Here is a 13,027-nt window from a genome sequence, read left to right on the forward strand (position 1 = left end):
CGACCCCTGCTGAATTGTTCCAATGGTTAATTACTCTCACTGTTAAAAATGTACCCTTTAGAAAGGGGTTTCTCTCCCCTCCCTGCTGCTGCGGGAAAGACGCCAACAAAAACAAGAGCTGGGAAAAGGGCCTGTCAAGGAAGGGAGTGAAACTGACCAGACATAAAGCGATCAAATGAAGGCTGGGAAGGGACATGATTGCTCTCTCTCTATATATAATCTATAGGGGACATGCTGTTATTTACATATGGGATCTCAGCAATCAGATACCACATGTATATAATCTATCCCCTATCCCAATATGTTATGTTATATAAATACGAACAATCCGGGGATAGATTATATCTATATACAGGCTCTGATTGCTCAGATTATATATTATACAATCTATCCCCATCCCACGATTATATGTATAATCATATACCCTGTACATACTATATACGTGGCGGGGGGCAGATTTGACTGAGGTTGCTTTTAGATATACAGCAGGGGTGGCCAACCTGTGGCTCCGGAGCCACATGCGGCTCTTCAGAAGTTAATATAATCACTTATGTTCTTATTCGGCTCCTTGTATAGGCACCGACTCCGGGGCTGGAGCTACTTTCCAGTGTGCTGGGGGGTGCTCACTGCTCAATCCCTGGCTCTGCCCCCACTTCGCCCCTTTCCCTGAGCCTGCCGTGCCCTCGCTCCCCCCCTCCGCCCCACGACCCTCCTGCACCCCACCAAACAGCTGATCGCCGGGGCTGCTGGTGGGTGGGAGGCGCTGGGAGCAGGGTAGGGGAGCTGATGCGAGGCTGCTGACGGATTACTGTGGCTCTTTGGCAATGTACATTGGTAAATTCTGGCTCCTTCTCAGGCTCAGGTTGGCCACCCCGATATACAGTGTTTCTTTAGGCAGAGATTTTGATGCAATGCACAGTTAGCCTGTGGAATTCACTGCTCTGGGGCCAAGAGCTTGGCAAAATTCTAAGAAGGCCAGAAGATCCATGGTTATAGCAGTAAATATTCAACAGACAGGAGTTTTGCATGGGATATAAACCCTCATGCAAGAGGGTGCAAGCTCTGATGGGGGCTAGGAAGAAATCTGCCCAAGGGGGCAGGTTATTCCAGAGTTGTCCCCTTCCTCTGAAGCAGTTGGTGTTGGCCACTGTTGGAGAAGGGACAGCAACCTAGAGGGGCTGTCAGTCTGACCTGGGGTGGCAGGATACCAGGCTAGATGGGCACACGGGGCTGATGTGAGGAGGTGGGATACCAACCTGGATGGGCCCACAGGGTTGATCTGGAGCAGCAGGGATGGAGGCAGGTGATCTAGATGGGCCCATGTGTCTGATCCAGGGCAGCAGGGAGGGGGTGGGATACTAAACGAGACTGGCCCATGGGTTTGATCAAGGGTGGAAGGGAGGAGGTGTGTATTGGACTAGATGGGCCCATGGGCCTGATCCAGGGCGGCATGGAAAGGGCAGGATACCAAGCTAAATGGGCCCGGGGGGGTCTGATCTGGGCGGGACAGGGATGGGGAGCAGGATATCAGGCTAGATGGGCCCATGGGTCCAATCTGTGGTGGGCAATTATGTTTCTAATTACGCAGTTGGTTTGAAACCTGTAGCAAAATCTTATCTCTTTGGACATTGACAACCACCTAGGGATAAAGGGTTGCCATAGAAAAAAAATCTCAAGAATAAATTGCACAAGACCGTTGACTTTCAGCTTTGGGGGGACAGGCATATTGGAACAGACAGACTGGATCAGCTCCATGGGCCCATCTACCCTGGCTTCCTGCCCCCTCTCTGTCCTCCTGGGTCAGACTCACGGGCACATCTAAATCAGCATCACACCTGCTCCCTGTCTCGCTGGATCAGAGCCATCTAGCCTGGGCTCCTGTCTCCCACACGCTTTAGAGAAAAGGGTCTGGCAGACCGGCGGTGGGTTCTGCTCAATTCTGCTGCTGCACAGAGATCTGTGCCACGGGTTTTTAAGCCACACCACTTGTCAGTTATATAAATCTAAATAAAAAATCCTGCGAGGTACAATTACGAGGTAACTTGCCCATAGGTCTATATTGTGGTCGGACCTAAAAGCCAGAATCACGGCCCAGGCCCCCACTGTGCTAGGTGCTGTACAAAGACAGAACAAAAAGAGGCTCCTGCCCCAGAGAGCTTATGATCGAAGTACAAGACAAGAGACAACAGGTGAAGACAGACAGACGGGGGAGTACACTGAGCCAGGGTGGCAAGCAGGGCACGCCTTTTTGTCAGCATCACGACAAAGGGGAATTTTGAGGCGGGATTTTAAGGACAATGGGGCAGCTTTGCAGCTGTTTATGGGCAGCTCCTCGCAGACAGCAGGGGTAGCCTGGGAGAAAGCCCCAAAGTGCCTGTTTAAAAACATAGCAAGTGAGCAGCGGCGGCCATGGGCCGACCAGCAGCAGGAGCAGACATCTCAGAAGCAAATGAGACAGCCTAGATTGGGTGGGGACCGGCCGTGGAAGGGGAAAGCAGCAGCTTATATTTGATGCGATGGAGAAGGGGGGGCTAATGTAGGGATGCAAAGTGGGGGTGACACAGGCAAAGGATGGGCTTGGAGAACTCTCTTTGCAGCAGCGTTCTGAATGCACAGGAGCACGGAAAGACTGCATTTGTCAAGGCCAGAGCCGAGGACACTGCAACGATCCAGAGGAAATGATGAGAGCCTAGGGGCTGTGTTTCTTCCTCACCTGGAGCAAGCAGAAATTGGCATCTGCCTGATATATCAGGGTTTATATGTCCTCTCTAAGAAAATGTGTCACAGATCCACAGGGTCTGGTCTATGCCCCAGCCTGTGTCCAGTCCCTTGGGAGTGACCCTTTTACAGAGCCAAACCCCACAGGTTCACAAAGTTCCATGGCGGCAGGCTCACAGCCTCCATGAGTGGGCCTTCGGCACCAGCAATCCCACTCCCTCCTCATGGCTCCCTGCAGCAAATCCAGCCTGTGGGAGGCTGGTACTGGGCCCCTTCCGGTGGATAAAAATCAATGGGTTTTTTTGTTTTTGTTTTTTTTAATCGGATTTATTTGATTTAAATCTGATTTTTTTTGCTAAAGTGCTTTTTGAGGAAAACACCTATCTAAAGACAGTTTTAATAACGATACATTATAGCTCAGATATCTCATCATGGAATAGGGATTACAAATTCTAACTCTATAGTATGAGACAATATATTCATGTCATGTTTAAGAAGAGTTTTGTAAATGAGTTCCAATAGTTCATGGATTAGGGATCCCACAGGCTTCTGTAGAGATTATTTAGGTTAATCTTTCTATCTACCCAATGGGACACAGTGCTCAGTCTAGATGATACCAGCAGAGATGCTTAGTTTTGCAGTTCCCAAACTGTGGATTTGTGTCTCCAGAGGTAACTTGCTTGTTAACAGAAAAAATGATGTTAAATAAATATAGAGAAGTGAGAAATAACAGACCTCAACCTTATTGTCCCTCTACAAATGTGTGTACAGAGAGTCAATCCCTTACCTCTCTCGAAAAGTGCAAAGTTTCAAAAAGTTCAGTGAATAGAAGGTTGTTGGGGGTGGAATAGATCTGGACAAGGAGAAGAAGTCTGGAGATAAATGTGAGAAGGGAGGGACAGGCAGTAGAAACAAAAGTGAAACTGTTTGAGCAGCATATTCTAGAAGTCTTGAGGTCTTTCTGAGTGTAGCCTTCATTGATTTGAGATCTACCATGCCGTTCTCTCCCTGGAAGGGAAAAACCTATAATGGCAGCAGGCCATAAGAGAGACCCAGTTTGGGAATATTTTAATGAAGTTCCTCTACCTGTGGGTAAGACAGGCATGCATGCAAAATGCAAACAGTGCAACAAAGAAATGCAAGGCCTGGTTGCCTGAATGAAACATCATCATGAGAAGTGTTCCTTCTCAGGAGGAAGCTGCGTTGAAGATGATGAAAGGAACATGTCTGAACATGCAGGATCTTCAGGTTGGTAACGACCAACAAGGATGCACTTTAACGTAGAAATCCATGATTAAATCAAGTCTTCCTGACTAGTGATTTAAATCATGATTTAGACCAAATCAACCCTGGGGCCCCTCCAGGGCGCAAGGCTCCCAGTCAGTATATGCAGCAACACAAACAGCCTTTTCAAAACCAAGTAATTTATTAGTCACCTGGCTACAGCATCTGATAGTCCCGAGGTTAGCGCAAACAGGTAGAAGTTAAGCCCTAGTCCATTCTAGCTAAGCCAGTGCCACAAGTCAGCCCAGCAGTGAGAGAGTCTCGCTGTCACTTTGTCCATCCAGGTGACAGCAGCTGGGGCTAGGAACACAGGGTGACGGCTGCCCCTCGGAGCCTGCCTGCAGAAAGGCAGGCCTGGCGAGAGGACTGCCTCATTTGGCTGCCAGCGATGGACTTAGGGTGGCATGAGCCCAGACAGGGCAGAGCACTGACTTCTCTGGTACTCTACAGAGCCCAGGTGGCATGGAAGAGTTTATTTGGGACTTTGGGTAACCCTGATCTAGCCAGAGGACTACCCCACAGCAGTGTGGAAGGCATCAGAGGCTAAGCAGATCAGCTGGAGACTAGGAGGGAAACCGAGGGAGAGCCACCGTCATGCCACGCTAGAAGGGGGCACTAGCCATGGAAAAATGTTACACTGATCCAGGAGGGGGGCCAGGCAAAACGTTTATTGGCTCCATGTTTTCTTGAGCTGCCATGTCTGTGTCTGGAGTCACCTGTTGTCTCTTGTCTTGTACTTAGCTTGGCAGCTCTAAGGGGCAGGGACTGTTGTGTCTGTGCAGTGCCTAGCACCATGGGGTCTTGGGCCAGGACTGGGCTCCTACGCGCTACCGTAATACACCTAATAAATCACAGACAGCCCCTAGCACAACAGTCACCTGGTCCAGGACTGGGCTCCTAGAGGTTATGGTGACATAAATAACTAGAGTGTCACGCTCTTTGTAGCTTCTGTCAGCCAAGCACAATGCCCCCCTCAGGGGCTCCTGGCATCCCACCTCCGACCAAGATCTCCGGATAGTCCCCTCTCATCCCCCATATTTCAGAGTCTCCCGGCAACCCCCCACCCCCAGTGCTGTGTCTCTCTCCCCTGCTTCCCCCCTCCAATCTTCCGATGCCAGGGGCTAGGTACGTCCCGCATCTACAAGAGGCTCTTTGTATCCCATGTCCCCCCATTCCTCTGATGCTAGGGGTTGTGTCCCACATTCCCCTCTTCCCCATACCATGGCTGTGTCTCCCCTCCCCTCCCCACCCATAGCAGGGGCTCTGTGCCCGCCCCCCATGCCTCCTGTGCCATATACCGGGGGTGGCGTGTGCCCCTCCATGTCCCAAAGGGAAAACCACCATGGCCTGCAGTTCAGCAAGAGGGTACGAAAGAGTGTGATGCCGGGGAGAGGAGAGCTGGGGGCACACGCTCTCTAAAGAGGGCTGGGAGCACAGAAAGAGGCCTGGGAAACGGGACCGTATGGACTGGCGAGAAGATAGCCCCGTTATTCACGGCCCCCAGGGCCGGCCTGGTTGCCACCTAGCATGAGGGTGCAGCAATCACTGCTAGTGCGGGAGGCTGAAGGGAGCGAGCAGAGGGCTAGGAGCCGGCTGACCGGCGAATGAAGACAGCCTCTGAGAGGAAGGGCAAGGATAGGTTTGGGAGTGTTTGGATCGCTGGCTTATAGCCCAAAAGGAGGTGGATTTGGGGAGCCGGAGGATGACAAACTGAAGGGGAAACTGCGGCAGGGTAGGGATTTAACAGACATCATGGGAACAATTCTCCTGCTGAGATCTGCAAAAGGTTTTTTACAAGTCATCACCCACCCTCATGTTTTATTGGCTTCAACGCGTGTCCCCGGTGCAGGGCAGCGAGGTACATCAGGAACACACGCACGGTCAGGATGGGGAAAGGAGCAACAGGACTTGATAGGCACCGCACCACTTAACGCCTCGTGGTTTACAACTTGGCCACAATGATATGACAGCAGGTGCCAACGCTTTGTGCTTCAGCAGCCCTTTTCACGAGCAGACCCAGTGTGCTTTATCCAGCACAATCAGTGACCCTCACAAACCCGCCCACCGAGCTTTAGCCCTATTTTACACATGAAGAAACTGAGGCACAGGGAGGGACGTGCCCTAAGTTACACAATGAGACAGAAGGAGGGGAATAGAACCCAGGAGTCCTGGCTCCCAGCCCCCCTGCTCTAACTCACTAGACCCCACACCCCTCCCAGAGTCCTTGCTCTCAACCTCCACTGCTCTGATGTATTAGTCCACAGTAATTGGTGAGCAAGTGCTGTCCACAGTGGGCCTATGCAGTGGGCTAGCACCAGATACTGCCCCAGGCAGAAGGGGAGGGAAGAAGGCTACCCCTTCTCTGTTGGCCAGCCCCCAGCCCCCCAAAGCAGGCAGTGAAGCCCCACTGCCAGCCATGCCTGGACTCACGGGGGCGCTGAAGTGGACTCCATCGTAGCGGTAGACTTTCTGCGGGGCCCGCCGCAGCGCCGGGTCAATGACGAGCTTGTAGCTTCTCCACTGGAAGTTGGGGGCTTTCTGGATGTCACCCCCACTTTCCTGATCCATTATGACTCATTTAAACTGAGAGGGAGATAGAGAGGAGAAAAACCACTATCAGCCATGTAGTATAAACACAGAGTACCCGCCGCTGGCCACCTCTGGGACTCCTCTGCCACACTGCTCGCATCTCCCTCAATCCCAGACACCTCCAGGTCCAGAGAGGAAAGCACCTCTCTAGCCACCCCACCAGACACCCCCCTGCACCAGGAGGGCCCCTCGATCCCAGCAAGCTGGAGACCAACTAGGCTAGAGTCAAGATTCACCAGGGTTACTGGGGAAGCTGGAAGGATTTCAGAGCATTCCAAGCCAGAAAGTCCCACTAGATGATTGAGTCTGGCCTCTTGTATAGCATGGACCAATCAGTTTCACCCGGTTCCCCCTGTGCTGAGCCCACTGACCTGGGTTAGACCCAGTCCTCGGGAGGCTAAACTAGAGCCCTTCTACCCAACGACAAGTGCTGGGTCCAGATCAGGTGGGAAAACAACCAGCCCCTCTCGGGCTCGAGTCGGCCCGGCTCTCCTCCTGCCACAGGGTTGGCACGAAGGTGACTGTATGCCCTGTTCCTGCTGGCCGCCCGCCACCTCGCTGCACTGTGGGCTTGGATCTGGTTTGAGTCAGGCTTAAAAGTTAGGCCTGAGCAGATTCTAGACTCAGCTGTTGTGAGAACAGGAAAGATTGAGGGGGCAATAATGCTGGGCTAGATGGACCCAGGGGTCTGATCCGGGATGGCAGGGAGGGGGCAGGATACCGGGCTAGATGGGCCCTTGCGTCTGATCCGGGATGGCAGGGAGGGGGCAGGATACCAGGCTAGATGGGCCCCTGCGTCTGATCCGGGATGGCAGGGAGGGGGCAGGATACCAGGCTAGATGGGCCCTTGCGTCTGATCCGGGATGGCAGGGAGGGGGCAGGATACCAGGCTAGATGGGCCCTTGCGTCTGATCCGGGATGGCAGGGAGGGGGCAGGATACCGGACTAGATGGGCCCAGGGGTCTGATCCGGGATGGCAGGGAGGGGGCAGGATACCAGGCTAGATGGGCCCTTGCGTCTGATCTGGGATGGCAGGGAGGGGGCAGGATACCGGGCTAGATGGGCCCAGGGGTCTGATCCGGGATGGCAGGGAGGGGGCAGGATACCGGGCTAGATGGGCCCAGGGGTCTGATCCGGGATGGCAGGGAGGGGGCAGGATACTGGGCTAGATGGGCCAAGGGGTCTGATCTAGGGTGGTCAGGGATTGGGGTGGGATACTGAGGCCTCTGCAATGGCAGGGAATTGATTAGGTGAGTCGTGCAGAGATGATCTCATCAGGTGATCCGCACCCCATGCTGCAGATGGATTCAAACCCCCACACCCTCACCCCAAGGTCCCTGCCAGTCTGACCCAGAGGAAATTCCTTCCAGACCAGGAACCTGGTGAGCCAGAGCCCACCAGCCATGCAGCTAACCATGGCGAGCTGAGTGAAGCAGGGAGTTCATGACCATTGTCAATCGGTGTTTGAACAGCATCAAAGCCAAGCATGGGGGGAAATTCTTTAGGGTGGGAAAAGAGAACTAGAAGCATCAAGGAAATTCAGGAAAATGTAGGTCAAGTCTTAGGAAATATTTCCCATGAGAGAGGAGTCTAATAACTGATGTTCTCATCTCTCTCACAGGAAAGGACAGGAGCCTCCTCGCTTTGGAGACCAGAAATTAAGAGCCCTGGGTAATAGCCTGTGGGGGACGATCCCACCCCGGGTGAGGAGGGCCTGGATGGGGTGACTCCATCTCTGCCGGGGGAACAGCCAGCGGGGGATGAGCAAGCTGGACCAGCTCTCATCAGTCTAGCTTTTCCTAGGCCCTGGCATGGGATCGCAAACAGTCTCTAACCTCCCCTGCCTGGCCCAGGTGACATCAGCTCGCTTGCAGGAGCCAGGGGAATCTGGTCCTTTCCTCTACCTGTAAACTGGGGCTCTTGTGAATAGATCCAATTATAGCAACTGCCTGCCTTGGAACTGGTGGGTGGGTTACAAACATGCCTATTAGTCCCTTAACTTTCACTAAGAAGAGTTTGCCTATACAGACATCGCCTGGCACGGAGATGCAGCTGCCTCTGGGGAGAGGTAGCTAGGTAACAGCTGCACAGTGATGCCTCACCTGGTGTTGAGACGCAGCCGCTCTGGGGCAGGGCAGCTGGGGAACACCCATGCTGCAAATGCCACACAGAGATCTCTAGTCCAGCATTGAGAAACTCAGCCGTACAGCAAATGGCTCGCCTGGCACTGAGATGCAGCCACCTCTGGGGTGGAGCAACTGGATAACAGCTGCACAGTGGCGCTGTATAGGGATGGCTTGCCTGGTGCTCAGATGGAGCAATCTCTGGGGTGGGGCAACTGGATGACAGTCACACCACATAGAGATCACTTGTCTGGCACTGAATTGCAGCCATCTCTTGGGTACGGCAGCAGGGTAACAGTGCATAATTTAGGACAGGAAGTGTAGAAAAATCCCATGTCCTCATGAAATTGCAAGAGGACTGTTAGGAGGACAACATGGAATTTGCCCAGGAAAGTCATGACACACAGAGCTACACCTTCACGTGTACCCATGAACACTGCACACTTTGAAGCCAAAACGGCAGTGGGGCAGAAGATACCAAGTGGGCTGGGGACGACAGAGTCCTTCAGGTCTATGTCCTCATCTCAACACACTGGACACCGAGGCAGAGTTCATGAGTTACACACACGCTGAGGGGAGCAGTAGAAGTTCAATCACCCTGCTTTTTCCAGCCACAATCAGCCCTGCCCTTACAGCAGCTGTAAAGAGTCAGATACAAATTTAGACGTCAGATCTGGAGACTGAGTGCGCTCAGTGGGTATAATCTGGGCACTGGCAAGGCAGGCCACCCCAAATCCCCACAGAGCTTATAGGGGATCTGTTTAGAGATCTGGGTTGTTACCAGCACCCCAAGGCTAGAGTGGGGACCATACAAAGAGCAGCACTTCCGTTTCAGTGCGTGTCACTAGTAGTGCACCCTGACTTCCATCCTGAACCCCTCAACTCCCTGCTCCACAACCCCCCTAAAGATCAGAATATTCTGTCGATTTTCTACCTCTCCGGAATTTTGCACTAAAACAGCTCAGCTGTTCTTAATGATACTCTCCCACCCATGTGTATGTATATTAAATATACCTGGCGCTATAATGTCACATCTGTGAGCGCCACCAACTGAGGATTCCCCCTGGAAAGCTGGGGGTGGGGGAGGATCCCCCTGGGGTATTTTCCAGAGTTCCAAGGAGCCATCTATACCGCCAGGAAATCAAGCAGTGCAACCCAGTGCAGCAGATCTGAGCTTAGAAACGTTATCACTTATAGAGAGAGAGCATGTGGAGAGCCCCGTGCAGGACTGGAGGGTCTCTGCCCCTGGGCTGGGTGCCCTCCCTATGAAGATCACGGACTCCCAGTGCACCGGGTGCCACGCAGACACACAGGGAGAGACAGTCCCTTCCCCAAACCACTCACAGCCTAGACAGAAACGGCCAGAACAGAGATGGGAGGCTATTGTTGTGCTGGGCGTCTCAAAGACCCCCCACCTTGAGCAAAATTGGGGTTCCCCCATCATGCTGGGAGCCGCACAGATGCCCCCATCCCGATCCCATGGGGCATCGCTACATGAATGCAGATGTGCAAACCCAGTCCGGCACTGCAAGATACCTTCGCAAACAGTGCCTTGTCTGAGTACCATCCTACACAGGACATGCTAGGCACGATCAGACGGGGCAACACCCACTCCTGCCCCTTGGGAAGGAAGGTGTGTGTTAGGGTGACCAGCTAGCAAGTGTGAAAAATTGGGACAGGAGGTGGAGGGTAATAGGTGCCTATATAAGAAAAAGCCCCAAATATCGGGACTGTCCCTATAAAATCGGGACATCTGGTCACCCTAATGTCTGTGCATCCCCAGGGCAGGCACAGCCTGGGCAGTGGGAGGGAGAGCACAGGTACAGAAGCCTGATTCCTGCCAGCAGGGGACAACACTACCCATACATACATACATACACACACACACACACACACACACTCAATTCCCTCCAGCAGGAGACAGAGCTACACACCCACAAGGCTCCAATTCCTCCAGCAGGGGGCAGTACCATCCACCCACCCTGATTCCCTCAAGCCGGAATTCCCAACCCCGCCAGTGCGCCTCAACCCAGCCCAGAAAATCAAATCCAGTTCGGTAGGAGATAGGTATGAAATCGTACCTGTTATGGATGATTTGTTTTGGGCTCTTGATAGCAACGAAAGAAGACGTGTGTCTGTAAATGCGGCAGGCTTCTTTCCAATGCAACGGGGCAGATGTTTAGTCCATAACGCTGAGTGGAGCCTCAAAGAACTGGGAGGGAAGCAAAGGAAATGGGGGTTAAGCCTCAGAGAAATAAAGAGTGACGGGGGGGGGGGGGGGTTATGCAGTGTATTACAGAGGATGCATCCAGAACATACAAACAGTGGTGCCCTACCGTGTGAGGGGGCAACTGTACTGGAGTCAGGACTCCTGGGTCCTATCCCCAGATCTGGAAGGGGAGTGAGATCTAGTGGGTTTGACAGGAAGGGCTGGGAGGCCGGACTCCTGAGTTCAATTCCAAGCTCCTGAATGATATCAGAGTTTCCAACCTACTTGTCTACCAGCAAAAATAAATTACAAATATGAAGAGATTCAAAAGACAAAACTGAAACCCAGGTTAAAAGTTATTTCACGATCTGGCATCTGCGACCAGATCGAACCCTCTCAAGCCAGCTGCTGAGAAGGGCAGGCTCATAAGATAGGTAAGACGGCACTACGGTGATGGGCTGCAGCATGAAACCCTAAAACAGGCCTCTGGCAGTAGAGAGCTCTCCAGAGGCCAGCTCCGAATTTTGTAAAGCCGCTGTTTCCAAAGCGTCTCTAAGCCTGGAAGCTGTAATGCAGGACAGCAGCTCGCTCTTCCACGGCCCCCTTCACCCAAAGCGCTAACCTAGCCAGCCCCATTACCATCCCTGCTTTAGGTGTGAGGAACCAGAGGCACAAGGTGGCACAGAGTCAAAGCTATGCAGCAAATCAATGGCAGAGCCAAAAAAGAACCAGGGATTCCTGACTCCCGGCCTCCACCTCCTTCCATCATTATAGAGCACACCCACTCCCGGAGCTGGAAACCGGAGTCCAGACTCCGAGCCCCCCTGCTCTAACCGACCCGACCCCACTCCCCTCCTAGAACCAGAGCAGAACCCAGAAGCTCGGACTCCCAGTCCCCCCTCCTCCAACCACTCTAGTGTCTGCAGCCTCTGCCTACAGGACAGCAGCTCTCGCAAAGCACAGCCAGCCCCGCGGGGCATGCCTATGGCAGGAACCAAAGCAGGGGTAACTGTGCTACCACCACCAAGGGGGTAAATGAAGTCAGCCTGGAGCAGGTACCCAGTGAGAGGGCAGGGGGAGACAGGGACCTTCCATCTGAGCCCACAGGGAGCTGGTGGGGAGCGGGCAGTGCCCAGGGATCACACCCCAGACTGGCACTAAAGCCAAGGAATGAAGGGGACAAAGTCCACTCCTGCTTTTACCTTGGTGCCCACTGCGAGCTCCAGGGATGCCACCTGGTATAACTCTCGCCCCCCCCAGCACTGCCCGTATCCTTAAACTCAGGGCCCAGGCATCACCCTTGCCCCACATCCCACCCGGAGCACTCGGCATCTCCCTCCCACTGACAGGGCCCTTCCCCAACCCAGCACCACGTAGGGCACCCTCACCCCACAGGCTTTTCCCACTTCAGTGTCCCCTGTCGTCCCCCCCCATCTGCAACAGGCCTTCCCCTCAGGTCTCCCCCCTTGTGTCCCTATCCCCCTCCCCTCAATTCCCCCTCCACCCAACTCCTATGACCTCCCGATCTCCCCCATCCCAGGGGCTTCCCCCACCTTAGTGCTTCCCTTAGATTCCACCCCCCCCCATCTCTCTGATCCTCTCACCCCACCCCCTATGAGGGGCCTCAGCTCCCCGTCCCCTTCCAATGGTCTCCTCAGCTCCCCCCAAGATCTCTACCACTCAGGACCCCTTCCCGGGGCCTCCCCCACCACTTCATCTCCCCCACATTCCCCATCCCAGTTCACCGCTAATCCTTGCCGAACTCCCAAAACCAACCTCTCAACTCCCTCCTCAACTCCCCCATTTTCCCCACACTCCCATATGCCCCCTGCCAAATCACCTTCCTCCCCCACGGGCCTCCCAGCTCCCCTCCCCTCAGGTGACCCCTGCCTCCCCCCTTCAGGAACTCAGCTCCCTCCCCTTTTTTGAGCCTGTCCCCTCAGAAACCCCCAAAGACCACCCCTCAGCTCCCCCCCCGAGCCCTTCCCCAAACCCCCCAGCTTCCACCCCTGAGCCCTCCTTTCCAGGGGATGCCCAGTCTCCCCAGAGACCTCAGCTCCCCCGCCCCCACCCCTAGAGAACCTCTTCCTGAGCCTCCTCCCCA

General features: G+C 53.9%; 1 protein-coding gene across 6 annotated transcripts in view; it reads right to left on the reverse strand.

Annotated features, from left to right (window-relative positions):
- The window catches only part of SETD1A (SET domain containing 1A, histone lysine methyltransferase), a 39,072-nt gene that overhangs the window by 22,252 nt on the left and 3,793 nt on the right, over positions 1-13,027 (reverse strand). For 2 of the 6 annotated variants that reach the window (XR_005597518.1, XM_039534235.1), the window contains exons 1-4: positions 12,126-12,214; positions 11,051-11,212; positions 10,796-10,926; positions 6,433-6,585 (exon numbers count right to left, since the gene is read on the reverse strand). Coding sequence is in view for 5 of the 6 variants with exons in the window: in XM_039534235.1 (XP_039390169.1) it covers positions 6,433-6,570 (138 nt within the window). In the remaining variant the exon portion in view is untranslated. Of the gene's footprint in view, positions 1-6,432; positions 6,586-10,795; positions 10,927-11,050; positions 11,213-12,125; positions 12,250-13,027 lie in introns of those variants that run through there. The other 4 variants (XM_039534238.1, XM_039534237.1, XM_039534240.1 and 1 more) reach the window with 3 other exon arrangements.

Source organism: Mauremys reevesii, linkage group 4 (assembly GCF_016161935.1).
Source record: "Mauremys reevesii isolate NIE-2019 linkage group 4, ASM1616193v1, whole genome shotgun sequence".
NCBI lineage: Eukaryota > Metazoa > Chordata > Testudines > Geoemydidae > Mauremys > Mauremys reevesii.